Source organism: Myotis davidii, unplaced genomic scaffold, assembly GCF_000327345.1.
Source record: "Myotis davidii unplaced genomic scaffold, ASM32734v1 scaffold88, whole genome shotgun sequence".
Taxonomy (NCBI): domain Eukaryota; kingdom Metazoa; phylum Chordata; class Mammalia; order Chiroptera; family Vespertilionidae; genus Myotis; species Myotis davidii.
Window position 1 is genome coordinate 4677139 of NW_006300377.1, and position 25912 is coordinate 4703050.

The 25912-nt window shown below is 49.0% G+C and overlaps 1 protein-coding gene across 1 annotated transcript in view; it reads left to right on the forward strand.

Annotated features, from left to right (window-relative positions):
- Positions 1-25912, forward strand: part of CSMD2 (CUB and Sushi multiple domains 2) — a 495158-nt gene that overhangs the window by 273906 nt on the left and 195340 nt on the right. Inside the window, exon 13 of the mRNA XM_015572780.1 lies at positions 12738-12920. Within this exon, the coding sequence (XP_015428266.1) occupies positions 12738-12920 (183 nt within the window). The remainder of the gene's footprint in view (positions 1-12737; positions 12921-25912) is intronic.

The window sequence follows — 25912 nt, forward strand, 5'->3', positions numbered from 1 at the left end:
AAATGAGATGGTTCACTGTGGCCACAGTGTAGGGTGTGGAGGCAGAGGTGGCAGAAGGCAGATCCTGACCACAGAGAGCCTTGAGGCTTCATAAAGGGTTTGCACCTTGTCCAGTGGGAAGAACCGATGAAGGACCAAATGTCAGGATGGGTCTGCCTTTCCCTTCTTGTCCCTCTATCACTGACCGTTTATTGGAGGGGTGAAGCCGATTGATCTCACACCTTCATGATGAAGAGCCCCCTGTACTGTAAAAAAGGGTGATTGAGTTCCCTGGCATCTGCTGCGACTGTGCCCCCTAAGCTGCTCTCGGGACTTCTCCCACCTGCTTCTCCACTGTTCTGGCCGCTCGCACGGAGCACCTGCACGGTTCCTCACTGCCCTTCAGGGTGGGTACCTTTCAGTGTCTGTCCTTAGCCTTTCATCCTCTCTTTGTAGAACCTTCCTCAGTGGATTACATCCACTCTCATGGCTCTAGCCTCAACCTAAATGCCAGTGACTTCCAGATCTGTTCCCACTTGCATTTTAGCTCACTGGTGACACATTTTATATAGCTTCTCCCTCGGACATCTCAAACCTAACCCGTCTGTATTAGTCTGCTCATAAAGAAATGCCATAGGCTGGGTGCTTAAATAGACATTTATTTTCTCACAAGTCTAGGCTAGAAATACAAGAGCGAGGTTCTGGCTGATTGAGTGTTGGTCCAGGCTCTCTTTCTGGCTTGCAGATGGCTGCCTTTCATGTGGCCTTTCCTCAGTGCATACACACGGATAGACAGAGAGCAAGCCCCTGTGTCTCTTCTCATAAAGCCGTTAACCCTGTGGGATCAGGGCCCCACCCATATGACCTCATTTAACCTTTATTGCTTCCTTTGAGGCCCCATCTCCAAATACAGCCATATTGGGGGCTAGGCCTTCAGCATAGTAATTGGGCGGAAGCTGAGGACACATTCAGTCCTTAACACCATCCAAAACGAAGCTCTTCATCTCCCCCTCCCCACAGCTCTGCCCCTGTGTCCCCATCTTAAGAAACAGTGCCACCATCCATGCCATCACTCGTACTCCTTTTACCTCCTCCTCCCTCTCCCACCGCTAACCCTGTCCTGGATTCTGACAGTTCTCCCTCTGCAGCGCCCCAGCCCCTTGTCTTCGCAGCTGCCAGGCCCTCATCGCCTCTCACTTGAGTGATAGCACAGGCCTCCTGCCCTGACTTGAGCCCCCACCCACCCCCATCTGCCACTTACAGCACAGCCATCTCCCAGAATCCAAACCTGGCACTTTCCTCCTCCTCAAAACAACTTTCAGGACAACTCCGCATTGCTTTCGGGTAAGGTACAGTCATTCGCTTGGCATCCCAGGCTCTCCACGATGGTAATTCCAAGCCAAATTCTGGTTTTTATGAATCCATTCTAGGCAGAATTCCAGTTTATTCATCTCTGTAGTCCATTGGGCCTAGCCCAGGGCCCGGCACACAGCGTGTGCTCAGTAAAGCTCACAGAATTAAATTGCAATGACATTTTTGCACAGGCTCACTAGAACACCCTTCCCCAGCACCCTTTCAATCCCCTATCCCCCACTTCACCAACTCCCAGAACTCGGGTGCGAGAGCCCACACATTCTCCACTGCCCCCTGGGCCTTAGGGTCAGACAAACCCAACTTATAATTGAGTTCTGCTACTGGCTCTGTGCATGACCTTCAGCCAGTCTCTCATCTCCGAGCCTGAGTTTTCTCATGACTGAAAGGGGCTGATAAACGTTTATCTCACAGGGAGGGGTCTCACAAGGACTCGGGGTAGTGAAGTGAGGGCCTGGCATCTAGCAAACACTCGGTTAAACGCCTGCTCCCCTCCCCTGCATCTCCTCTCCCAAGCTGCACCCATGGCCCCAAGCCTCGAAATGACCTTCATCCCCCCCTCTTGGCCCTCTTCTAATCCCAGCTTCCCTACAGCACAACTTGGCTCAGGGATGGGAGGGTGGCAGGGATGCAGATGTTCCACAGGTGGCATGAGACCCCTGAGAGCAGAGACCTCCTCCAGGCACACCTGGCCCATCCTCATCAGTACCCCCTCTGTCCCAGTTCACGTAGAGAGAAGCTTCCTTGGGGACAGGCAGGTAACATTGAAGTATTACCCCTTTCTGCCCTTTGTTAAAAGTGTGATCCCCGAATGGGAAAATTGGGAGATGTATTTCCTGAAAATTCTTCCAGCTCTGCTTGCCACACTCCCAGGGTGAGGTGGGGGAGGGGACTCAGGCTCCATCAGTATCTAAGGAGTCTGAGCTGGAAACTCAGTCCCCCTGCATAGGGACAGCCAGCTGTAGGAAATGCATTCACAGTTGCAACTGCTTTGCTTCCGAGTAGAATAAGAAATATTTAAGGAGCAGGCAATTAGCATTTACCAGAAACATAAAATTACATACAACTTGCTAACAAGTTTTATCATCAATCTGGGAGTCTCCTGGCTTCCTGACTTGGTGCCTGGGATCTGCAGCCTGGAGCTACATCTGGGAGCCTGGCCCAGCGCAGGAAGGAGTGGGGCTGACCCTGGAGACAGGGAGGAGCAAGGGAATAGAGGTTATGCAGAAAGGTTGCCCCCCGGTCCAGGGCACTCATGTTGGAAATGAGGCCCCCTGGGTATTCAGCACTGCCAAAGCCCCTATTATGTGTCACAGATACTGCTCCGGACATCAGGGCCACAAGGACAACAAGACAGTCTGTGCCTGCACCGAAGTCATAATCTGTCTTCATTAGAGACGAGGCAGTGCGAGAAGATGGGAAATATCAAGGAGGGGCAACTAATCTTGCTTGAGGGCATCAGGGAGGGCTTCCTGGAGGAGCTGGTGTCTGAGACTGAGACCTGCTGGGAGGATGAAAAGGAGCTGGTCAGCATTTCTGAGAAAGAGGAAAGATTGGCTTAGAGAGCTGGGGTGTGTGTGTGTAGGGTTGGAGCTAAGACTTGTGCAGAAATAAAGATTTAGAGCAACTAGGGAGACGATGGCCGAGACTAGCCCTCTCTGCCAGCAGTGCCTCCATCCCCTCTGCTGGTGGGCACAGGCGAGCCTCCTGAAAGAAGGTGCTGGAGCTGAGCCGGATAGGAGGCCAAGAGCAGCAGACCAGCACCATTAACTCCACTCCTTTCCAGACACTGCCTTTCCTCCTATCGGAATAGCATGCATGTGACCATTTTTCAGCCCAAATCTGACACCTCTGCTTCTTGTTTCATCCCCATAAGCGTAGAAGACCAAACTTTCTTAACTTCTTTCAGGAATGGCACCAGGCATGTTCCAAAGACACTCACTGAGTTTCCATGATACCCTTAAGGCTTCCTCAGGCACCAGGAGCTAGAGTTTACCTAGATCCAGGCAGCAGCTGCCTCCTCTCAGGAAAGCCCAGTGGGGCCGGTGCTGTACCCTTCTGTCCTGGCCCTTGGGGGTAGGGTGACAAACAGCTAGAGGATGCCACAGCATTACAATTTGACAGGAAATGGTTTGTCCCTGAGATGTACTCACCAAATGCAGGGACTTTTGCAAATGGCAAGCTCCAGTTTGGGGCAAATGCAGACAGCTTCATGGCCACCTAGATATTCTACTTGTCCACATTCACCCCTTCTCGTAACCTGCGTCAGCCTGTCACATGCCCAGGACAGCGCCGTGGAGGAAGGAGGTGAGGAGGGAGGCATGTCAGCCACTTCAGCCACCCAGACCCCTGTCCTGTTTGTGAAACTCGTGTGCAGAGAGCGGTGCACAAATACCCCCACGATACACATACAGGTGCTTTGTGTCTCCTGCCCCCTTGTGCCCTTCCCATCAGGAGACGTGGAGTGGGAAGTGGTTCTAAGTCAAGCCATGAGATCCAGGTGTGCCCAGAGGCCGTCTTAATGCACCAAATATGCCCAGTCACTCGCCAGGGGGTTGCGCTGGTTGAACAATGGATCTGTGGCACTTAGTATGCGCAAGACTGTGCTTGGTTGTAGACACACATCCCTCCTGCTCTCTAGAAAGCGTCATCAAACCCCCGGCCTAGAGGAACTGATGGCGTACAAAACAAAGCATCAACGAACCTTCAGTCCTTGAACCAGGCTCTTGTGGTCTCCGTCAGACCAGCTGACCTCGTCCCTCTTCATCACTTCCTGCCGCATGGAAGTTCTAACTCTTCTCCGACGCGACGCTCCCTTCCTCCGAGTCTCCTTTCCCGCTTCTCTCCTTCCATCCTCCCCTGTCATCCCTCAAACACTTACCGAGTGTCTCCTCTGTGCCTTGCACTCTACTAGGAGCTGGAGGGAGACATTTCAAAAACCCTGTCTCCTTCCTCAAGAAACTTTTCACACACAAACAAAAGAAAAGAAACTTTTCACTTCACAGGGAGAATCATGAGCCAAAGCCACAGCTGTCACAGGAAGCCCTCCTAGGGGCTTGGGGTGGGAGAGAGCGCCTGGCTCGGCCGGGACATCCTAGGCAAGATCTCAGCCTGGGAAGCACTGGGGCTGACATGAATGGTGACGCTTTGTCTGGCAGACAAGCAGGGGTGTTCATTCAGGAGCAGAGGGACAGCAGGTGCCAAGTTAGAGCCACGGGAGAGCCAGCTGGGCTCTGCCAACAACAGGCCAAGCTTGACAGTGAGGTTAACACCTACTGGTTCCTGGGTACGTGCCATGTGCCGGACATTTTGACAATTGTCTTATATACACAAGCTCATTAAATCCTCAGAACAACCCTGTAAGGTGGGTGTTGTTACCACCACTTCCATTTTACAGATGACAAAACTGGGGCTCAGAGAGAATGAGAAATGGGTTCCAGGTCTACTCCTTAGCACAGGGCCAGGATTTAGGCCCAGCATTCCCTGCCACCAGAGCCCTTGCTTGTCACCGCCGCTCTATCTTGCCTTCCCACAGGTCGCTCAGTTTTGTGGTGTACAAAGCTCAAGGTCAGTGATGGCCAAAGATGAAGCTGCGGTGGAGGGCCTAGGCCAGCTGTGGGCAAACTACGGCCCGCGGGCCGGATCCGGCCCGTTTGTCCATGCTTTTGTTCCGGCCCTCCGGTCCAGTTTAAGAACCCATTGTGGCCCTCGAGTCAAAAAGTTTGCCCACCCTGGCCTAGGCGAAGGTCCTGCCATGCCAAGAAGATAGGCTTTTAGGAAGCTAGGAGAGAATCAGTGAGCAGGACATGGATTTTTATTTCTGAGCGATCTCACGCTGCTTACAGTTCAGAAGAGAGGGAAGAAGCAGGGGACCCATTCTTGCCTGGTGCCACCATCCAGGTGAGAAATTATAGGGGAGACTAAGGCAGTGGGGGAAGGGCCTAGAGCTGAGGGGCCTGATGTGTGGAGGAGGAGGAGCCATGTGCGGTGTTAACGAGGACTGTGGATGAGAGGGGAGGCGAGATCCAGGCTGATTCCATTTCTGGCTTGGGCCACCTCCAGAAGCCTCCTCTAGCCCCAAGGCCTGCACTGCCCTCTGCTCTCCCAGAGGCTCTGTGGTCAGAGGCACACCTCCTCCCCTGCCCTCATCATTTACGCTGTAATTATTCCCATACCCACCTGACTAGGGCTTCTCCAAGGGCAGGGCCATGGGTCAGGCTGCTCTGTGTCTTTAGTGCTGACTGTGGCATTTGGCAGTTTCCATGGAATAAATATTAGCTGGACTCACACACTAAACAGAATATTCAGTGTTCCAGGCACTGTGTTAGTGCTGGGTGCAGAGTGAGCAACAGCAATTAACCAATGCCCACCTCATAGGATGCACTTCGGGTGGGAACAAGAAACAAGGTCAGCCTGGCAGCCGGAGGTGGGGAAAGGGGCTGAGTGAGTGAATCGAGGGAAGAGGCAGTTAAGCTCCATGGGGGGTGGAGATTTTTGTCCTTTTCTTCCCACTTCTGTACCCCCGACGTCTAGAACAGTTAACTAACAAAATAAATAGGTGAATACTTAGAAAGGACAGTCAGTGCTATGAAGGAAGAGAATGGGGTGCAAAGAGAGAAAAGGAAATGGGGAGCATCCAGGCTGCTTCGTCCAGGCGGCATCTTTGAGGAGGCAACCTCTTACACTGCAGTCGACAGTGTGAGGCGTGGGAATATGAAAGGGTGAGGTGAAGAGGCCCCGGCTGAGAGAACAGTGAATAGACGAAGGAACAAATGAATCGCATCCATTTGTAAAAGCACCAAATTGCAGCCCAAGCTTGGATACCCCCTCCTCCCTGCATGCAGCGCTGCCCTTCCTGGAGCACATCAAATGGAGAATTTATGGCGACACATGATGCAGTTCCCGCTGAACAGACATTGTCATAAAAGAGGGCTGCAATTTGGTATTAGAAATTGAAAAACCTGGGAGAAGACCGAGGTTGATCACAGACGATAGGAACAGCACCGCTGAGAACGAAGAAAGCAAATGGGCTGAGCAGAGGCCGGCGTGATGGAATTCGGAGGCGTCTGTGAAGCGCTCATCTCGTGTCCCCAGCTTGCTTTTGGTAGGCAAAGGGAGAGAGAGAGAGAGAGAAACATTATCGAATGGAATTACATTAGGCCAGACAACAGGGAATTGCATGCATGATTTTCTCCAAGTCAGAATTTGGTTTATCTGTTTGCACTTTGGGGCCCTGACATCGGACTTAGTCGGCAACTGACCAGGAAGGTCAAGGTCAAGCACCTTTCAGGCAGAGCAGTCGAGGACAGGGAGCCCTCTGCAGAAAGGCACGAGGCCTTGGTCCCTGTGTTCCCAGCAGAGGTTGATGCCTGGCTTGGAAGGAAGGCCCAGATCAAGACAGGGGGTGTCAGAGGGACAGAAGCCAGGCACCAACCCCCTCTACCTTCCTGGAAGGAGCTCCCAAACAGCTCTATTCTTCCTCTCCCCTCCACCCAATCCTGGCTCTGTGGTCTTTACATTCCACTCTCCAATGCCTTGCACCTCTTTGCCAAAAGCCCCCTTAAATTTGACTTCCCCTTGAGGTCATCATTACCCTATAGCCCTCTTCAGTGTAAGCAACTCATGTCCCCAGGCCATGACTGTCTGTTGGAGAGGTGGGCTCATGTGCTCACTCTCCAGCCTATTCCACCTGTGTAAACCCTTCTCCTTTGACCTTATGCTGTCTCCCTCCCCCTGCGCCACTTTCTACCTTCCTCATCAACATCTCCAGTCTCTTCCTCTCTCCTCTGGTTATCACCTTGCCCCTCAGTTTCTTGATCTTCTCACTTCCTCTCTGTGCACTCCAGCCAGACCTTGATCTCCAGCACCTCTGAAATCTTAACTCCACCCATCTTGCTCTGTCACCCTTCGTCTCTCCAGTTCTCCACTCATCGCCACCAGCCTCCTGTTCATCATCCTTCCCTCGACCTCTCGATTCTCCACCCTCACCTGCTCTTCTCACTTCTCTTCTCATTTAGCCTAAGCCCTTGGGTAATCCCTCAGCCATACCCTCTTTTAACAATACCCTCAACTCCTCGCCCCATTGTCCTTCCATTTCTCCAAACCCAACCTGCCCCTCAATCAGCCCTGCAGCCCTTCCTCCTTTTCTGCGGGATCCACATCACTGAGGGCTTCTGGGACAAGTCGCACAGTCCTGCTCTTGGTTTCTCTATAAATGAGTCATCTCCATACACCCTCCTTGGGCCCCAGTGGTGCATGGAAGTCCATCCAGCCATGAGTTCCTCTTCTCCAGAGTGATTGCTTCAGACATTCTTATCAACATCTAATCTTCCTCCCCAGGACTGGTTGCTCACTTTCAGCAAAGACCATGACCTCCTCCTTTACTTAGAAAACAGAGCCTGTGTCATCATCATAGGATCGCCTTCAGCCTTCTGTGATCCTACCTCAACACTCATTGCAATCACCTCTTCCCTCGTCCCAGGAGTCCCCAGGTCTCTCAGGCCCCGCTCCAGCGAGTGACTTTCAGGCAGGGCAGGGGAGCACAAGAGAGCCCATTCCTCCTGCCTTCTCTAGAGTCTCATGCCTTTGGTCCTCCATATCTTCAGTTAACTATGTAATATCTTTCATCCTCTCTGTCTACCTCTATATTTTATGTGTCTATCTCTATCTTTATCTCTATTTCTATATCTCTCTCTCCTTCCCTGGCATTTAAACATGGTTAAGTTTCTCCCGTCTTAAAAATATTTTAAACTGCCCCCTTAAGTCCAAACTCTTCATGTGTTATCACCTAACTTCTCTCTACTCTGTCACTTCCAGGAAATGACATTTTTAAGTGGCATCCACTCTTCCTGTATCATCTTCCTCTTCTCCCATTAGGTATTGGTCCCATTGTTACATTCAGTCTACTCCCCGCTAACTCGCCACTGACCTTCACTAACCAGCTTTTCAGTCCTCTGAACTTCCCTGCAGCATGCGATGCTGTTGAGCTCCTTGAAGCTCATTCTTCCTTAAGCTTCTGTGGCCCCACTTCCCCCAGGATTTAATCTAACATTGTGCTGGTCCCTACAGTGGTCCTAACTGTTCTGCCCTGGACTTACAACTCTTCTCACTCTCCTTGGGTGGTCTCATCCTTCTCATAGCTTCTTTTATCGTCTGTGAGCTGAATCCAAATTCTATATTTCTAGACCAGATTTTCCCCCTGAACTTAAGACCCATGATACCACTTTCTTCTAGCTGTGTCCACTTGGATGTGCCTGTGTCCACTCAGCATGCCCTACTGCTGACCCCCAGACCTGCCCCTCCTCCCACATTCTTATCTTAGTGGAAGCACACCCAGGTTCCAAGGCCCACCCTCCCGTCACTGTAAACCCATACCTCTCCCTTATCCCCTGTATCCTCACTCTCAGTGGGCCTATGACTTCTTCTAGCTTTAGGCCTCCCAGATCTTTCTGTCTCTTCCCATCCCCTCTGCTATTGCCCAGTCCAGGATGCTACCAGAACACCTCCCATATTACTGTGAGCCTCCCACCAGAAAGGAGGCTCCAGAGAGGCAGGGCTATGTCTACCCCATTCTCTGTGCACACCCAGGGCTGGGTGCAGTGGCTCACTAAGTAGACATGCAGGCATTTGTTAAATGAGTGAATGATCCCTCTGCCTCCAGGATGACTGCACCTGACTGTTCTCCAGATAACAGTTGGGGTGATCTTTCAGAATATACAATATGAAATGCTAAATAGAATGGACCCCTTTGTGGACTCCCAGTTGCCTATTATCTGTAGCTCACTCTTATTAGCAGATCTCACAGGCCCTTCCATGGGTTGGCCCTGCTGCTTTCTCCAGCCACATCTCTCAGCACCTTGCCGACAGTACCTTGTGTGTAGAAAGGCAATATTGCACAGTGGTTAGGAGCCCTGGGACCATTCAACCTATTTGGATCTTTGATCCACCATTCTCTAGCTCTATGGCCTTACATGATTGACCTGTGCCTCAGTTTCCTTCATTTTAAAATGGCTATAATAGTATTACTTCTCAGAGTTACTGTAAGGATGAAATGAGTCAATCTATCTAAAGTGCTCGAAGTGGCTGCCAGCACATAACAAGCACCGGAGTTATTAGTTATAACAACTGTTAGCTAGTTAGTATCACTGTTGTCATTGCAATCCTACAGTCTTACCCCTGAGACTTTGCATGGCCTCATCTCCACCTCAAGGGTGCTGCTTCTCCCTTCTCTCCCACTCATTCCTCTCTTTTTCCCCAGCTTCCCGAAATATAATTAACAGATAACATTGTGTAAGTGTGTGTACAACATGATGACTTGATGTGTGTATATATTGTGAAATGGTTACTGCGATATGATTAGCCAACACAACTATCATCTCATATAGTTACAATTTGTGTGTGTGTGATGAGAACTTTTAACATCAACTCTTTTCGCAACTTTCAAATATACAATATAGTATTATGAACTATCGTCACCGTGCTGTGCATTATGTCTCCAGAACTTACTCATCTTATAACTGGAACTTTGTACCCTTTGACCAACATCTCCCCATTCCCTCATCCCCCCAGCCCTGGCAACCACTGTTCTACTCTTCGTTTCTATGAGTTTAGATTTGTTAGATTCCATGTATAAGTGAGATCATACAGTATTTATCTTTCTCTGTCTGACTTATGTCACGTAGCATAATGCCCTCAAATTTCATTCATTTTGTCACAAATGGCAAGATTTCCTTCTTGATTATGGCTGAATAATGTTCCAGAGTGTGTGTGTGTGTGTGTGTGTGTGCACACTACATTTTCCTTATTCATTCATCTATCCATGTCTTGGCTATTGTAAATGATGCTGCAATGAAGCCCCCTGTCCTTTCACCTGCTGGCTCCTGCCCAGGCTTCAGACCTCCGCTTAGACATTACCTCCGCCAAGAAGCCTTCCCTGATGCCAGGGCTGGGACTGGGGTGAGGGGGGAGCAAGGCACTCACCTTGGGCATAAAATTTAAAGGAGTTGAAGGATGCCAAAAAACTCAGTAATTAAGACAAATATTTTAATGTAAATTTAAAATCAAGATTAATGGAAAATGTCGATGATTGAAAACATCAACATTTGAAATAACCACAGGCTCTGATGATCAGGACTAGGGTGAGACCAGTGAGGTGAGTCATCCAAGTGCAAGGTCAGATGTGGTCTTCAGTTTAGGTCTTGGTACTTTTCTTAATGTTGGATTGCATTCCTAGTCATTAATTTTGGGTTCCTAAAAAAATATTACACTCTATAAGATATTGTGTTGATTCCTGAGCTTTTGCTGACCCCTGAAGTTTTGTGCCCAAGGTTAGTGCCTCACTCCCCACATCCTGTTTCCAGCCCCACCCTCCAAGTTTGCGTTAGGTATCCTTCTGGGCCCTTCCACAGCACAATCACACAGTGTCATAAATACCTTCTCCCTCGCCATCACAACTAGGTTGTTCGGCCATGGACAGCAGGACCCAAGTCCAGATCTCTGGTCTCTAGCACAGGGACTGGCACATAGCAGGTGCTCTGGTGGCACTGACGGCAGGAGAAATGGGGTGGATGTGGGCATGGGGGAAGGCCCATACCTACACCTGGGGGAGAGCTGGCAGATTCCTCCCGCCCTCTGAGGATGCTGGTCCTCTTGAGCTGATCACACCCTCAGACTAGCAGCTGTTGGCAGGGACACTGAAGGTGTACCCACATGTGTATCTTCTACAGCACGGTGGGATCTCACTAAGAAACCTTAAGTCTGGGTCCTAGCTTACGGAGTAGGATTCAGCTCTGTCTTCAGATGCTGGGTAACTTCCATTCGGTCTCTGAATGGCTGCAGTGACAGTCCTTGCCAGGGTCTCACACCCCCGGAAAAAGGGAACCCCTGGAAGAAGGAGGGCCTTACTGCTTGCTTCTCCAGATTGATTTGTCCCAGGGGCCCCTTCTTCCTTCCCTCAGAGACCCTATATTTCGGGGACCTAGAGCAAAGTCACCACCTTCCCGGGAGTGCCTCAGTGTGTGCCCCCAGGTCCTGCACAGGAAAGCCAGCATCAGAGGGGATCGGAGGTGCTTTCAGCAGGTGTGTGTGTAGAAGGTGAGGCCCAGAGGACGTGTGCGATGAGAAATGGGAGAGGCGATCTATACATGAGCCCTTAGACCTGGCACCTGGCCTGGTCCACCCACTTTCCCTCACACCCGAGGACCCTAGATGTTTGACCGAGACCACATACACACACACACACACACACACACACACACACTCACACACACACCCTTCTTTCTGCCAGCTCTCAGCAGGGAGCTGGAGGCCCTGGTTTGGGGAATAACATGAATGTGACAACCAAGTGCCCACCCGTACAGGGCAGTGCACAGGGCTGCCTGTTAGGTCACACACGGCAACTTTGGGGACTGTGGCTCCTGGCAGCCCATAATGTTTACAGAAAAGCCAGGGTCCCTTTGGCCTGACAAGTCTGAGAAGGTGTCCAAAAACCTCCCGTTACTCCAGCCCCCTCTCTCCCAAATCATGGGGCTCTTCCAGTCCTCACCTACCATCTGTCACTTCACTCATTACTCCCGATATTCCCCTCAGGGTGCCTTCCTCTCCGGGAGCTGAGCTTCTCCTCCTCCCCTCTCTTCTGTCCTCCCCGTCCTCCCCTCCTGCCTCCTCCACCAACATCTCTCACACCAAACACAGGGCTGGTGGAAGTGGGGGTGTCTCCGGAGGAAACTGCAGGGTCTTGGCCAGGACAGATTCCTTTCCTGGGGCACCTGGGTCCCGAATGACTCTCCCATGAGGAGCCAGCCCGTTGTGCCCCCTGAGCCCAGGCCCCAGAGCTGCCGCAGGGAACCCAGCCCAAGTCTGACTCACCACTGTTGAATCAGATGAACTTAAAAGCATAGCTAACAAGTCATTTGTTTCATTTTACCTGCTACCATCTCAAATTGAATTTAAAAAAATACCTTCATGCAAGTGCTTCCCTATCAGAAAGCAGCCAATATTGATTCTCACTTAATCTCTGGTTTGGGGAGAGGCAGGCAGCCAAGCATCAGCTGCCTTCTCATCTCGTGCCTGCCGCTGCCACTCAGGTATGGACCGCACTCAAGATCTGTCAGGTGACGTTAGGAATACAAATGCAGAGTCAAGTTCAGCAAGAGAGTCTCCAAACTTCAGGGCTTGTCAGCTGGTGGGACAGGCATCCGGAATGAAAGCATCCCAGCGCCTAAGAGCACTTTCTCTGGACTGGGGCTTGGGCATTTGACCGGAGGAAGGGTTGCTCCCTAAAGATCTGCCTGTGTCACTGGAAGCACTGACTTGTGGCCGAGGACTGCAGCTCCACAAGGGAATGAAGTCAACTTTTGTCTCTGTTTTCTTGTCTTCCTGTCTTTCAGAGATCGAGCAGGGCAGCTGCGGCGACCCCGGCGTGCCTGCCTATGGCCAGAGGGAAGGCTCGCGCTTTCGCCACGGTGACACACTCAAGTTTGAGTGCCAGCCTGCCTTTGAGCTGGTGGGGCAGAAGGCAATCACGTGCCAAAAGAATAATCAGTGGTCGGCTAAGAAGCCAGGCTGTGTGTGTAAGTGAGCAGGAGGGGCCCATGTGGGGTCTCCGCCCAGAGACAGGGGCCGGTCTCAGCTATTCCAGGGGCCTCATCCTTGGGAACCTTGTAGACGTAACATCACTCTGGTTGGTTTCCTCTATTCCTCACGACCCTCTTGGTGGGGTCCTCATTTCTGGCAGTGACACAGACTGTAGCACTGAGAAGGGGAGCCCTTGACATTTGGGGGTCTTCTTCAATGCCATCTTCCCTCTCTGGTGATCCTGGAGAGCAAGGTAGAGGCCACTGGGGCTCAGTTCACCAGGCTCAGACCCAGACATTTCCTCCTCACCCTCGCTGCCACCAGTGACACCAGACAGTCAAGCCAGGGTGGGAGGGACTAATAAGTCTGTAAGATTGGACTCTGTACCAGCCTCTGAGTGCTGTGGGGAGCCGTGGCCTTGCCAGGACAGGAAGTTTTCTCAAACTGCTTCCTCTTGGATTGGGTTTAGGGAGGGTGGGGGAGCTGTCTTTGGATTATTGATCTTTTGGCAAGAAAGTTGGAGTTGAGTGCTCTGTTCTATGGAAATAATGAGGAGGCCCATCTTTCTTATTCTTTGATGGGATGGTCATTCTTTCAGCACAAATAATACTTGAAGTCCAGGGTCCCAGTGGATTTGGCAAGTGTGAGGAGACTGTGTGTAGCTAAGAGTGGTGCAGGCTTGGTATCTATTGAGAATTCAAAGGATCCAGCTTTTCTGGGCTGTCACTTCTTCTCCCAACTCTCACTGCCCAGCCTTCTCCGTCTCTTTCAATCTGCTTCTTTTGGGGAAGGGCAGACAGCCTGACCCTCCGCTCTTCTCAGCCAGCTTCTTGGGGCCTCTGAGTGCTGAATACAAGGGAATGGTGGCCCCCAGCATTGGGGGAGGGAATAACCTTAGAGCAGTGGTTCTCAACCTTCCTAATGCCGCGACCCTTTAATACAGTTCCTCATGTTGTGGTGACCCCCAACCATAAAATTATTTCCATTGCTACTTCATAACTGTAATTTTGCTACTGTTACGAATCGTAATGTAAATATCTGATATGCATCCTGCATTCATTGTTACAAATGGAACATAATGAAAGCATAGTGATTAATCACAAAAACAATATGTAATTATATCTGTGTTTTCCGATGGTCTTAGGCGACCTCTGTGAAATGGTCGTTCGACTCCCAAAGGGATCGCGACCCACAGGTTGAGAACTGCTGCCTTAGAGGCTATCAGGGAACATCCGTGCTGACTGAGAGTTTGGTGTATGAATTGGTGAGTTGGGTCACATCATTGTGATTATACTTTTCAAACAACAAAAAAATCACTTTGTTTAGTTTAACCCAGCAATTTTGATGACTTGTGAGTTTATGTAAAAATTCTTGCAGAGGTTTAAAGATCAAATCACTCTTAGGAACACATTAAACAAATCATTCTTATTGAAAATAATAAAATTGCATGAAATCTGCCCATCTCTGTGGCCTGACATGGTTAGAATAGAGTGCCTGGCAGTGTTCACCTCAGCACACTGCACACCACGGGGACTGGAGGAGTAGAGCCAGCAGGAAGCAGCCCAGGGAGACAGGAGCAAAGAGCCTGACAGTCATAGAGACCTTCTGCCCTCCCCCGCCTACCCCCCCTCTCATGGCAGGAGCCAGTGGGTGGAGTGGAGCTCCGCTGGGCAGGTTGGAGGTAGGGCTTCAGAAGGTCAAGGCACAAGCTATGGGAGTCCAGGGTACCATGGGGCTTCATCTCTGAAATCCAAGTACATAAAGTAAGACAGGGAGAACTGGAAAGGTCAGAGAGCTGATGGGAATGAAGTGGTTGGCAGGATCAAGTTCCATGCCCCACAAACTGAGACCTGGAGGTAGCAGAATGCTACCTGGGGAGAGGGAGAAAGGGCTGTCACAGAAGACCTCCCAGGACTTACTTGACCCTTTGGTTCTTAGGAGTAGTTTTAGGAGATCTTTCTAGAACCTTCAGTAAGGGCAGAAGACCAGCAGGCCCTTCGTTTCCAGGAGCAAGGCTGGCAGCTTCTGGGGCGCTGGGCGCTGATGCAGACAGCTGAGAAGAAGGGGGCAGAGCTGTTCTGGCGAGTACCAGGCAGTGTTCTCTGTGGTGTAAAATAAGGCGGAGGGGCCCAGGGCTTATTGATGAGAAGGGTGAAGCAGGCAGGCACTCTGGGGGTCAGTAAAATGTTTCTTTTTCTGGATGATTCTGAGACCTAGCGGGATGGCATCCCAAGGCAGTCCCATCACTCAGGTTTCCCTGGTCATTTGGACGGAGCAGGACACAGCTCACGTCTCAGGGACGATGGCTTCAGTGGAGGAGGCCAGAGAGCGCCAGTTGGCCCCAGGCCTTTGCACCACACAGCAAGGTTGCATTTGTATTTCATGAAAGTGAGGGGTGCCACTTGGCAACTCCACAGAGCTCCCAGCCCCCAAGCTGCTGTTTCCACAGGTTCTAGGCTTTTCCAGGGGATGGGGCAGGGGACTCCCAGGCTAATGAATGGTGAAAGGATGGTGATGAGCAAGTCTTGAGAAAACTTCGGATTCAAAATCGGAGACATGTTTCTTCGTTCCAGCTCAGCTGCATGACAGTGGCAGGACAGCTTTGCTCTGGATTTCGCTTTACTAATGTATCCAAAAGATAACTCTCCATTCTGGCTCCAAGAATTCTAAGCTTCTATGATTATATTTACAGAAAAAAGGACCACCCTAGCCGGTTTGACTCAGTGGAAAGAGGATCAGCCTACAGACTGAAGGGTCCTGGGTTTGATTCCAGTCAAGGACATGTACTTGGGTTGCAGGCTCCATCCAGGCCCTGGTTGGGGTGTGAGCAAAGGCATCCAATAGATGTGTCTGTCTCACACTGATGTTTCTTTCTCTGTCTCTACCTTTCACTCTCTCTAAAATCAATGGAAAAATATCCTCAGGTGTGGATTAAAGAAGAAAACAGAAAGAGAACCCTCACATGAGCAGTTCTCACATTTTTCACAATAAATGCTTGGAGACGACTTCCTAAAATGGGTCATTCACACAGCACGTCATACTTTGAATGAGGGATAACGTTAAACTTTGGTGTCCTGCTCCTCACCCCAGATCAAATACTTGATGATGTGATCAATAGGAAAGGGACATCTGTGAGCATCTATAAAAGTATAAAAGTACAGTCAGTCCCTGTGTTTTATAAAGCGGTCATAATGTAAATGCAAACACCTTTCCAGCGTAAGTCAGCTTAAGTGTCCGAAATTTTGCCCCGCACTAGTCATGATAAATATTAATGCAATACTTAGCAAACAGAGCTGTTCTTTCCTTCTGGAAATTAAGAAGGGGGTTGGGGAAATATTTTCATGGCTCAGATTTCTTTGAACAATTGTCCCCCAAAGTAGAAAGCAGTGCCTTGTTCTTCCCTTGAAACGTTTTCTTCAAAAACAACTCGTTTCCAGAGAATCGCCCTGCCGAGACTGCACAAATGCATGCCTTCCTTCATGTTTCAGCACATCTTCTGTAGCCAGCAGAGACTTCAGAATAATTGTGTTGGCTTTTGAGCTGCCCTCACAGTAGTAGATGCTCAGTAGATGGTCTTTTTCCACGAGGTTTTAAAGAAGATGATGTTTCTCACAGCGCACAGCATTTTGAAAGAAGAGGTGGAGCCAGCTTCTTCCCTCTGAGCCTGTCTTCCTCCCTGGTTAATTCACTTGTCCAGGGATCCCTGCTCAGACTCAGTTGGAAGTAGTACCGCTCTCCCTCCATTCAACAGGATTTACTGTCTGTCCTGTGCCAAGCACCGTGCACTGGGTTCACAGCTGTTGAGTCTGCCGGGCAATGTGCTGAGCCCGGTGTCCTGGGAGAAACCTCTGGCCAGGGTGCACTTGCTCTTCACCTGCCCCAAGCTCCGACATTTCATCCCCTTTCCCACAAAAGCATAGAGCCTTTCCCATGCAACCATTCCCCTGATTCCTCCACAAGGAAAGATACAATGAGGGAGATACAAATAACTCTGGTGGTGGGTGGTTGGCACAATACTTGATGCTTTGTTGATTGGCTAGCAGAGTGCTTCACACTTCATAAAATAGCCAGGAAACCAATTATCAATCCATTAGCAGCCACTTTCAAAAGCAGTTACAAAACAGCCTTCATCAGAGATATGCTGAGACTGCAGAATTGCAAGCTTGCCTTCGCCATCTTGTAAACCACAAGGAGACAGTGTGGGTCCTCATTGCTTAGTTCCTTGTGTCTGTGGCATCTGTGTGAAAGGTGAGGGCAGGGCCTCCTAGGATGGGGAAAGTGGAAGTTACAAATCTTGAGAGACGAAGGAGGGAGAATTGGGCCCTTGGGTGCTCAAAGAAAATCTCACGGCAGAAATAGGGCTTGGGTTGGGGTAAAGGAAGGTGTTCTACACAGAGATGCTGTGGGAAATGGCCTCTCCTAGTACCTCCTGACTAGTCCTCTCTAGTTCTTCCCCCAAACAGCCCCTCCCCAGGACACATAGACACGCATTGCTGGACAGAGGAGTGGATTGGGTCATAGGGTCATCAGTATTCTCAGCCTCATCACTGCTGACATTTTGGACCAGGTGATTCTTTGGGAGCAGCCTCGTGTGCTGCACGATGTTCAGAAGGACCCCTGTCCTCTACCCACTCGAAGGCGGCAGCCCACACACATGCCCCTCCAACAGTTGTGACAGGCCCGGGGAAAACACTACCCAAGATCAGGAAGCATTGGTCTAGGATAATTTAGTCTTATCAAATTCCAAATATGAAGAAATCTGGGTATTTGCATTTTAAGTGAGGCTATGACCAAACTCAGGGGCCTATAGAATTGTAACAGTGAGAAAGCGTGGGGTAGGGGCAGATGCCAATATTTATTAGATGTTTTATGTCATTGGGAAGATGTGACTCTTCCCTATAACTTAATGGAATATTTATTCTCTTATTTTATAGATGAAAGCAAATTCCAAGGAGACAAGATCACTAGCTCAGAAGTTATGGAGCCATTAAGTGATGGGCTGGAATTTGAACTGTTAGTGATAGAGCAGGTTCCTACTCCTAATCTTGCCCCTATCTGTTGTGCCCAATTTCCAGAACCCAAGGGGTCATCTGCAGGAGGAAGGGCAAGAAGTCCTAGGCAAAAGTATTAGGCCAGAGCACGGAAGCTAATTTTCGGCTGAGTTATTCCCATGAAGTAAGCAGATTTATGAGGGCGAGATCCATAACCTTTGTTGGAACTATGCCAGTGTAGAAGCCTTTTCCTAATCTTTACTTTCTTTCCTTCCTTCTCCTCATCCATTTATCCGCCCATTTTTGATTTATTGGGCACCTGCTATCTACAAAGTCAACTGCATAGGAGGGATGACTCTTCTTGGTCAAATTCTAAACTGGGGGACCTCTGGGGATGAGCCTGCTCAGGGAGGTTGACAGGGGAGTTTCTTAGCACCCTGTCCTATACAATGTGTATAACTCCATTTCACATTGGAGCATCCGGAGCAACACAGGCTTTTGGTACATTCTATTCTTTAAAAGTTTAAATAAATGTAAAAGGTTAAATAAATACAGTACTCTTAATTTCGCATCCTCAAACCCAAACCCAAAACCATGGCTAAAAAAACTCGGCCATTCTTTTATTCTCACGCATATTTCACGTGGTGTTAATCAAAGTGAGCATTCCATCTTGCATTCTGTGTTTTAAGGTTCGCATTGTGTTGCATATCGTGCCAGGCTTCTGCACGTCTTTCATTGTTATCGTTCTTAACATCTGAGGACTATTCTGTCTAATGAATGGACCATCGCTCAGTCAGCCAGTTTTGTTCAGTTATGTTCTGTAGGGCTCTACTGACCATCCTAATGCTTATGGCTGGGTTTTTTTTCTTCTCTTGAATTATTTCTAGGAGTGAGGTTATTGGGCCAGGGTAGGAACATTTTTATAACTCCTAATCTGTATACTTTTTTCCCCCTCTGGAATGGCTGCTGTGGTTTCTTTTTTTAATTTTTAATTTATTGGGGTGATATTGGTTAATAAAATTTTATAGGTTTCAGATGTACAGTTCTATAATACATCATCTGCATATTGTATTGTGTGTTCACCATCCAAAGTCAAGTTCCCATCTATCACCATCTATCCCCCCTTTACCCTCTTCTGCCTCCTCTAGCCTCCCTTTCCCTATTGTGGTCGCCATACTGTTGTCTGTGTCTTGGAGTTTTTTTGCTTTTTGTTTTACTTAATCGCTTCACCTTTTTTTCACCCCACTATCCAACCCCCTCCCCTCTAACAGCTGTCTATCTTTTATTGCCCCCCAATGGTGTGTGCCAGTTCATAATGCCAGCAACAAAAGTGCTAAGGTTAAGAGTAAGAGTCATACAACGCATGCCCTTCCCACTCAGAAATGTGGCCTGTTTCTCTTTTATGTTCATCTTTCTAAATAAAGCAACTTTGTGGTTTTCTTCATAGAGTTCATATATATCACTTATAACCTTTATCAGCATCGCCAAACCTCAAGTATTTGTGTGGCCTTTTAATAATGGCAATTTTAATGGGTGTCAGTTGCATATATTCCCTACAGCTTAACCTTGTCGACTTCTGCAGCGTGCCAAATGTTATGATAGTACTGCAAATTCAGAGATGATTCGGGCATAGTTCTTGACCTCAAAGAGCTCACTCCAACAAGAAGACAGACATAATTATGTAAATTAAAGTGGGCTCGCGTGGTTCAAAATGTAGTTTCTCAGCTAGAAAGCACTGGTGATGAGAGGTGTTTAGGATCGCCCCTATGAAGACTCATTCTTTTACTTAACACGTAGGCTTTGTGTGCGTGTGAGGCAACAGCCCTTCTCACAGAGCATGGACACACGTCATCGCTGTAAGAATAGCTGGGCCTGGAAGACAGGAGGACAGAGTTGGAGCCCCGGTGAAAAGGGGGCCATCCGAGTGGCAGTGCTGAGTTCTGAGAGAAGCCATGGGGTTGGAGCCTTTGCAGAGGGGATATATAGACAGACACAAACGTGTGTGCACACACGTGCACTGCTAGTCTGGGTATTTGATTTGCAGTGCTTCCTGAAAGCATTGGCTGATGTCAACTGTATGTGATGAAAGAAGGGAGGTGAGGTCTGCAGAAGTAGGTTTGAGAGCCTGTGGGCACCCCTGGGCCAGAGGCATGGCCCTGTTGAGTAAGGTGTGAAAAGCGTGTCGGCGTTTTCAGCTGTCTGGACAGAGACCCAGTCCTGGCCCTTGTCCAGCTGGGCTGGGTCCAGCTCTGTGTAGCAATTCCTGGGCAACAACTGTCTGTACCGACTTGAAGCTTGAAGAATGTTGTGTTGGCATTTTCCTTTCTAGTTTGAAGGCGTTGCTATTTCTATATTGTGGATAAAAACTCTTCTTGGCATTTTTATACATAATTTCCCAATCTCTTGTTCTCCTTTTTTCTTTTGCTAGTTTGCGTTGTATAGTCGTTTTACATTTTTATATAGACAGATCGCTCCATGTTTATTATTTCTTTCCTTAGCTGACATTATCATTCCGCCACATGTCTGAGAAACAGTTTGTTCTATTTTTGGTTATTTCTCGTCAACTTTTTTTTTTTTAAATATATAATTTGTTAATCCATCTGGAGTGTATTTAGATGAGTGTATAATATTGTGCCAACTATTATGCGGTTTTCCAACATGATTTATTAAGTAATTCATTTCTCTTTTGATTTGAGGGAAATGAATTGTTTTATCGCACACTGAATCCTCAAATGTAGTTAAGTCTGTTTCTTGAGTCCCCACTTTGTTCTGCTGCTCTATTTCTATCTTTGCACTGGTATTGAATAATTTTAATTGTTGTTTTAGAATATGTTCTAATATCTGGCAGAGCTGGGAACGACTCCTTCCTCCCTTAATTATTTTCTCTTTCAGAACATTCATTGTGATTCTCATCTGTTTGTTGTTCAAGATTAATTTTAGAATCATTTTGTCAGAGTAGGGAAAAAATCCTATTGAGAGGTTGTATGTGCGCTCCTATTATACTATAAATTAACTTGAGGAAAATAGGCATTTTTTAATGCACAGCCTTCCCATCCAGAAGCACGGCGTGCCGCTCTCTTTGTTCATCTACTTTCGTTTTTCTAAATATAACGGCTTTGTGGTTTCCTTCATATAGGTCACATACATCGCCGGCTACCTTTATTTTTTAATAGGCAGGTTTTCCCTCTCTCCCTGAGCGACCTCAGTGCCCCGTACACAGGTGAAGCGTGTCCCGTTTTCTCTCCTCTCCGCGCCTGAACCCTGGCATTCCCTGCAAATAAATAATCTCAGATTTCCCGGGACAAGTGCAATTTCAAGCGGCCTTTCTTTGGGCTCAGAAAGATGATCACAATAGCTAGAGTCCTTAGAAATTGCTTTTTCAGATATTCGGAGCCAGAATTGGGGTCAGCTGAGGTTTGAAAGCCTCAGCCTCTGTGTGGGGGGACGAGATTTCTGGGGACCCCTTGTGACGAGGGGCCAGGCCACCATAAGGGCTGTGTGCTCTTCATCTGCTGATGCGACATTCGCCTCCTTTCTCTGGGCTTCACTAAAGGTCCCGTTAACTCCCAGGCGGCCCCAGGAGAGAAGCAGGGGACCTGGGCATTGCTTTGGTTCACATTTGTATTTCAGGCCAATTCATGGAAATTGAAACCCAGCATGTGTAGCTCTGGGGCCCCTCCCTCTGTTACCCAGCCCTCAGGAGCTGCAACACTGAAGACCTGTGGTTTCACTACGCTAGTGATAGGCAGAGTTGGGGGTGCTCTGTAGTAGGGCCCCCAAGAACCCAAAGGGGTCATTTCCTTGAGCAGAAAGTCCATGGGGGTGAGGGGGGGCGTTGAGCTCCTGGACTGTTAACTGGGCACTCAGGTGTGGCTGGGAAGGGTGCTGGGCCTGCAAGGGAGCTGGGAAGGGTAAGCCCTTGTGAGTGAGGCCAGGGCTGGGAGGGCTGACCCTGGGTGAAGGGATGGCTATAATGGTGGCTGTCATTACTTCTTAACAGAATGACCAAGAGTCAACATTTGCCCTACCAGGTCAGTGGGGGTCATTTATCACTTGTTATATTTATTCTTAAATAGGCAGATACCCTGTCGGGGAAGGCAGCTCCGGGGTTGGATTTGGCCTTCATCTGGGGGAATCCAGGGTCCCTGCACAGCCAGAAACTACAGTTTCAGAAAGAGCTTCCCTCACAGTCGGGAATGGAGAGGAAACGAAGAAACAGCTGGGACACACGTGGTAGGGCAGGGTGGCAGACAGGGCGGGTCCTGAAATTGTGTGGGTCTATGGGTGTGTTGGGCTCCTCAGAAGCCCACCAGATGCCAACTCTGTAGAACCACACACACCCCACCACGCTGGTTTGAGGGGATGGGACTTACCTGTGATTGTCAGGCTTAGCTGCGCTTGGCTCAGGACTTGGCTGTAAGAAGTGAGCCGTGGAATAAAGGTCTTCAGTGTGTCCAGGCGAGGCCCATCAGGCAAACACTGGCTAAAGCGATGGCTCACAGAGGAGGCTGCCAGCACATCCAAGGAAGTAGAGCCTCCCAGGCCAATGTGGGCCCCACACATCTGCTGTTACTTTATGATTACATAGGCAGGAACGTCACTGGGGAAACAGGCGTCTTTGGTGGTCATGTCCAGTCTAAAATGGACCCAAACCCAGCTAATGATTAGAATCATTCATGGGCTTTTTATTTTATTTTATTTCATGGGCTTTTTAAAATACAGAATTCTGGCCTGGCTGGTCATGGTTAGATTCCCAGTCAGGGCACATGCCCGAGTTGCGGACTCCATCCCGAGTGTGGGGCTTGTGGGCTCTAGCCTCAGTGTGGGCCATGCAGGAGGCAGCTGATCAATGATTCTCTCTCATCCTTGATGTTTCTTTCTCTCTCTCCCTCTCCCTTTCTCTCTGAGATCAATAAAAATACATTTATTTTTAAAAATACAGAATTCTGGCCTCATCACCAGAAATTTGATTCAGCAGGTCTCAGATGAGGGCCAGGAATTGTAATTCTAAACTCTTCCTAGGTGATCTTGGGCCACGTTTGTGAACCTCTAATATGGAACATACTGTGTGCCAGTTGCTTGGCGGGGTCATTCCTGAGGGGTTCCTTCCCCTGACAAGCTGGCAGCCCCTTGAGGCGTGGGGCAGTGATGCCCGTGGTGATATGTTATCACTAGGAGGCTGGGGCTGCCCTAACACAGTTGTTATGATGGTGGTAGCCTCCTGGAGTTCTAGGAACGTTGACCGCCATGTTGATAACTGGAGGGGAATGGGACGCAAGGTCCTGGACGCTGACATTGTAACTGATGTTGTGATTGCCCACCTTTCATTTCATTTGAATATGACAGTTGGGGGCGAGGACTGCTGTGCACCTGGCCTTGTGCTGGGCACTGGGAGAGCAACGGACATGATTCTCACAGGGTTCTTGCCCTCCAAGAGCTCATAGTCTAGTCTAGTGAGTGTGACAAGCACATACTTTTATTACAAAGCAGTCTTGGACTTTTCACAATAATAGATGTGGCCACAAAATGCTACCAGAATATAGAGGAAGAGAGATTTAGTCCAACTGGAAGATTCTTACATGAGCAAAATTCCAGCCCATTCCAGCCGAGGGATCTGTCCAGAACTAAACTGTAAACACAGTTGAGCACAGGACCCAGTCCAAAGGCCATGTTCCTACAGCTGGGAGTCCTGGTCCAATGCATCCTAGCACCACAGCTAGCTAACCTGGTGGATAAACTGACAAAGCCTTAGGGTCTAAACCAGGGCTGTGAGCTGTTTATAGGGGAACGGGATATATCTGACATGCTCACTTCAGCTTTTGTCTTTGGGATCAGACGAACAGGTCCTTGACTCTGTAAAATTTTCAAACGTATGTGTATGTGAGGTGTGTTCCCAGGGCCCTGACGCAGACCCTGCCTTCTCCACTGCGCTCCGCAGGGTCTGACTCAGAAGCTGTCAGGATCTGTTGACATAGCTTCTGGCTCAGGAGCTGCTGCCTGCAGCACTGGTAGTACCTGCTCCCACTCCGTGAGCCTCCAGGCAAATGTGTCATCTCACTTGGTCAGAGCAGCGCTGGCTGCTGTGGTGCCTTGGCCTCCGTGGTTCCTGGGGGGAGCCACTGCTTACCTTTTCTAAGCGTGGCTTTCTGGGAGAGCCTTGGGCTACCCCTCCTGGGATTCTAGGCTCTTCCTCCAGTCCCTTTGTACAAGGGCGGTCTCCTGGGAGGCTCAGGCGATGGGCTCAGGAAGCAGGTTGCTGCCCTAGGCCACCGGTTAACTCCCATTTGCTCTGGGAGTCAGCTAAGGCTCCACCATGGTCTTGAAGGCAGCTCTCTCCAGCTAACTGTAAACTCCCCTGGATCATTGTAGATTCCCTGGAAGGAAATCTAAACATCTTTTTTTTTTAAATTCTCACCCGAGGATATTTTCTCCATTGATTTTCAGAGAGAGTGGAATAGAGGAAGGAAGGGAGGGGAGAGAAAGAGAGAGAAACATCGACCTCCCGCACGCACCCCGACCAGGGCTGGGGAACCTGCAACTGAGTTATGTGCCCTTGACTGGGAATCGAACCTGTGACCCTTTGGGTCTGCAGGCCAGTGCTCTAACCACTGAACAAACTGGCCAGGGCTAAACATACTTTTTCTGATCGTGGTGAGCAGCCACTAAGTGCTGTCTTTCAGTCCAGGAGAAGAGAACATTCTAGAAAGAGAAAATAGTCTCACTAAGACATGGGGTTTCCCTTGCACATTTTAGAGTTATACATAGTTAAATGTGGCTGGATGTAGGGGGCAGCCAGGGGGTGGAAAATAAAGATTAAAGAGATAGGCAAGTGCCTTAGGTCTTTGGGGGTCTTTTGAACCCTTCTGAGGAGTCTGGGCTTTACCCTCCGTGTGATTGGGAGTCTTTAAATTTAGAGTTCCAAGCAAGGATGTTAACGTCATGAAAATGTGTGATTTACAAAATTCCCTGAGACCAACATGGAGGATGGATTCAAAAGGAGTGAGGTTTGCAGCCGGGAAGCCAGGTAGACAGCTGCAGTGGGAAGAGGGCCTCTGCCTAAGAGGGGCGTGATGAGGGTGTGACAAGTCCAAGAGGTACTGACAGATAGAATCACAGAAGTGTGTAACTGATAGAATATGGGATTGAGGAAGAAGGAGCTGATGTATTTTGCTTAGGCAACTGGGTATTGTCATTCATGGAGATAAGGAATGAAGGAGGCTTCAAAACATAGATAAGGCATTGAATTCGGGACAAGAATTTGAGGTGCTAGTGGGATCACCCTGGAGAGATGTCCAGCAGTCTTACACTGAGTCTGGAATGTGCAGGAGGGTCTGGGCTACTAGTATTTACTTGAGAGGCAGTTGTGTACAGGAAGAGGAGTTGGGAAGCAAGAAGAGGGGAGAGGGAAAGCCCATAACTCAGGGATAGTAGGTTTGAATCACTGGCTGATGTCAGGGAACACTCCAGATCCTAGAACAGTAGTTCTCAACCTTCCTAATGCCACAACCCTTTAATACAGTTCCTCATGTTGTGGTGACCCCCAATTTCATTGTTACAAATTGAACATACCGTATTTGCCGGCGTATAAGACGACTGGGCGTATAAGACGACCCCCTAACATTTCCACTCAAAATACAGAGTTTGTTATATACTCGCCGTATAAGACTACCCCCTCTTCCGCACACCTTCCACACACCAAATAAAAGGTGAAACAATATCAGATTTGATTTTAACATTTTAATTTATATTCAAATGCTTATGACATGCAGGAAAACTGTCACAAGGCTGTATGTAATCAAACATATACATAAAACAGTGCAAGTTTATTACCGGTAAACATACCGGTAATTCACTAAAGAAAACACACTCTATAGACTGGTACCGTAGATGCTTCTCAGGAACACAGGCAAGCAGCCCACAACCTAGAGGGACTGTCAATGATAGAAGTAAGATAACAAATAGAGGTAGAGAGCAAGTGCCGGGCAAGTCCCTAGCAA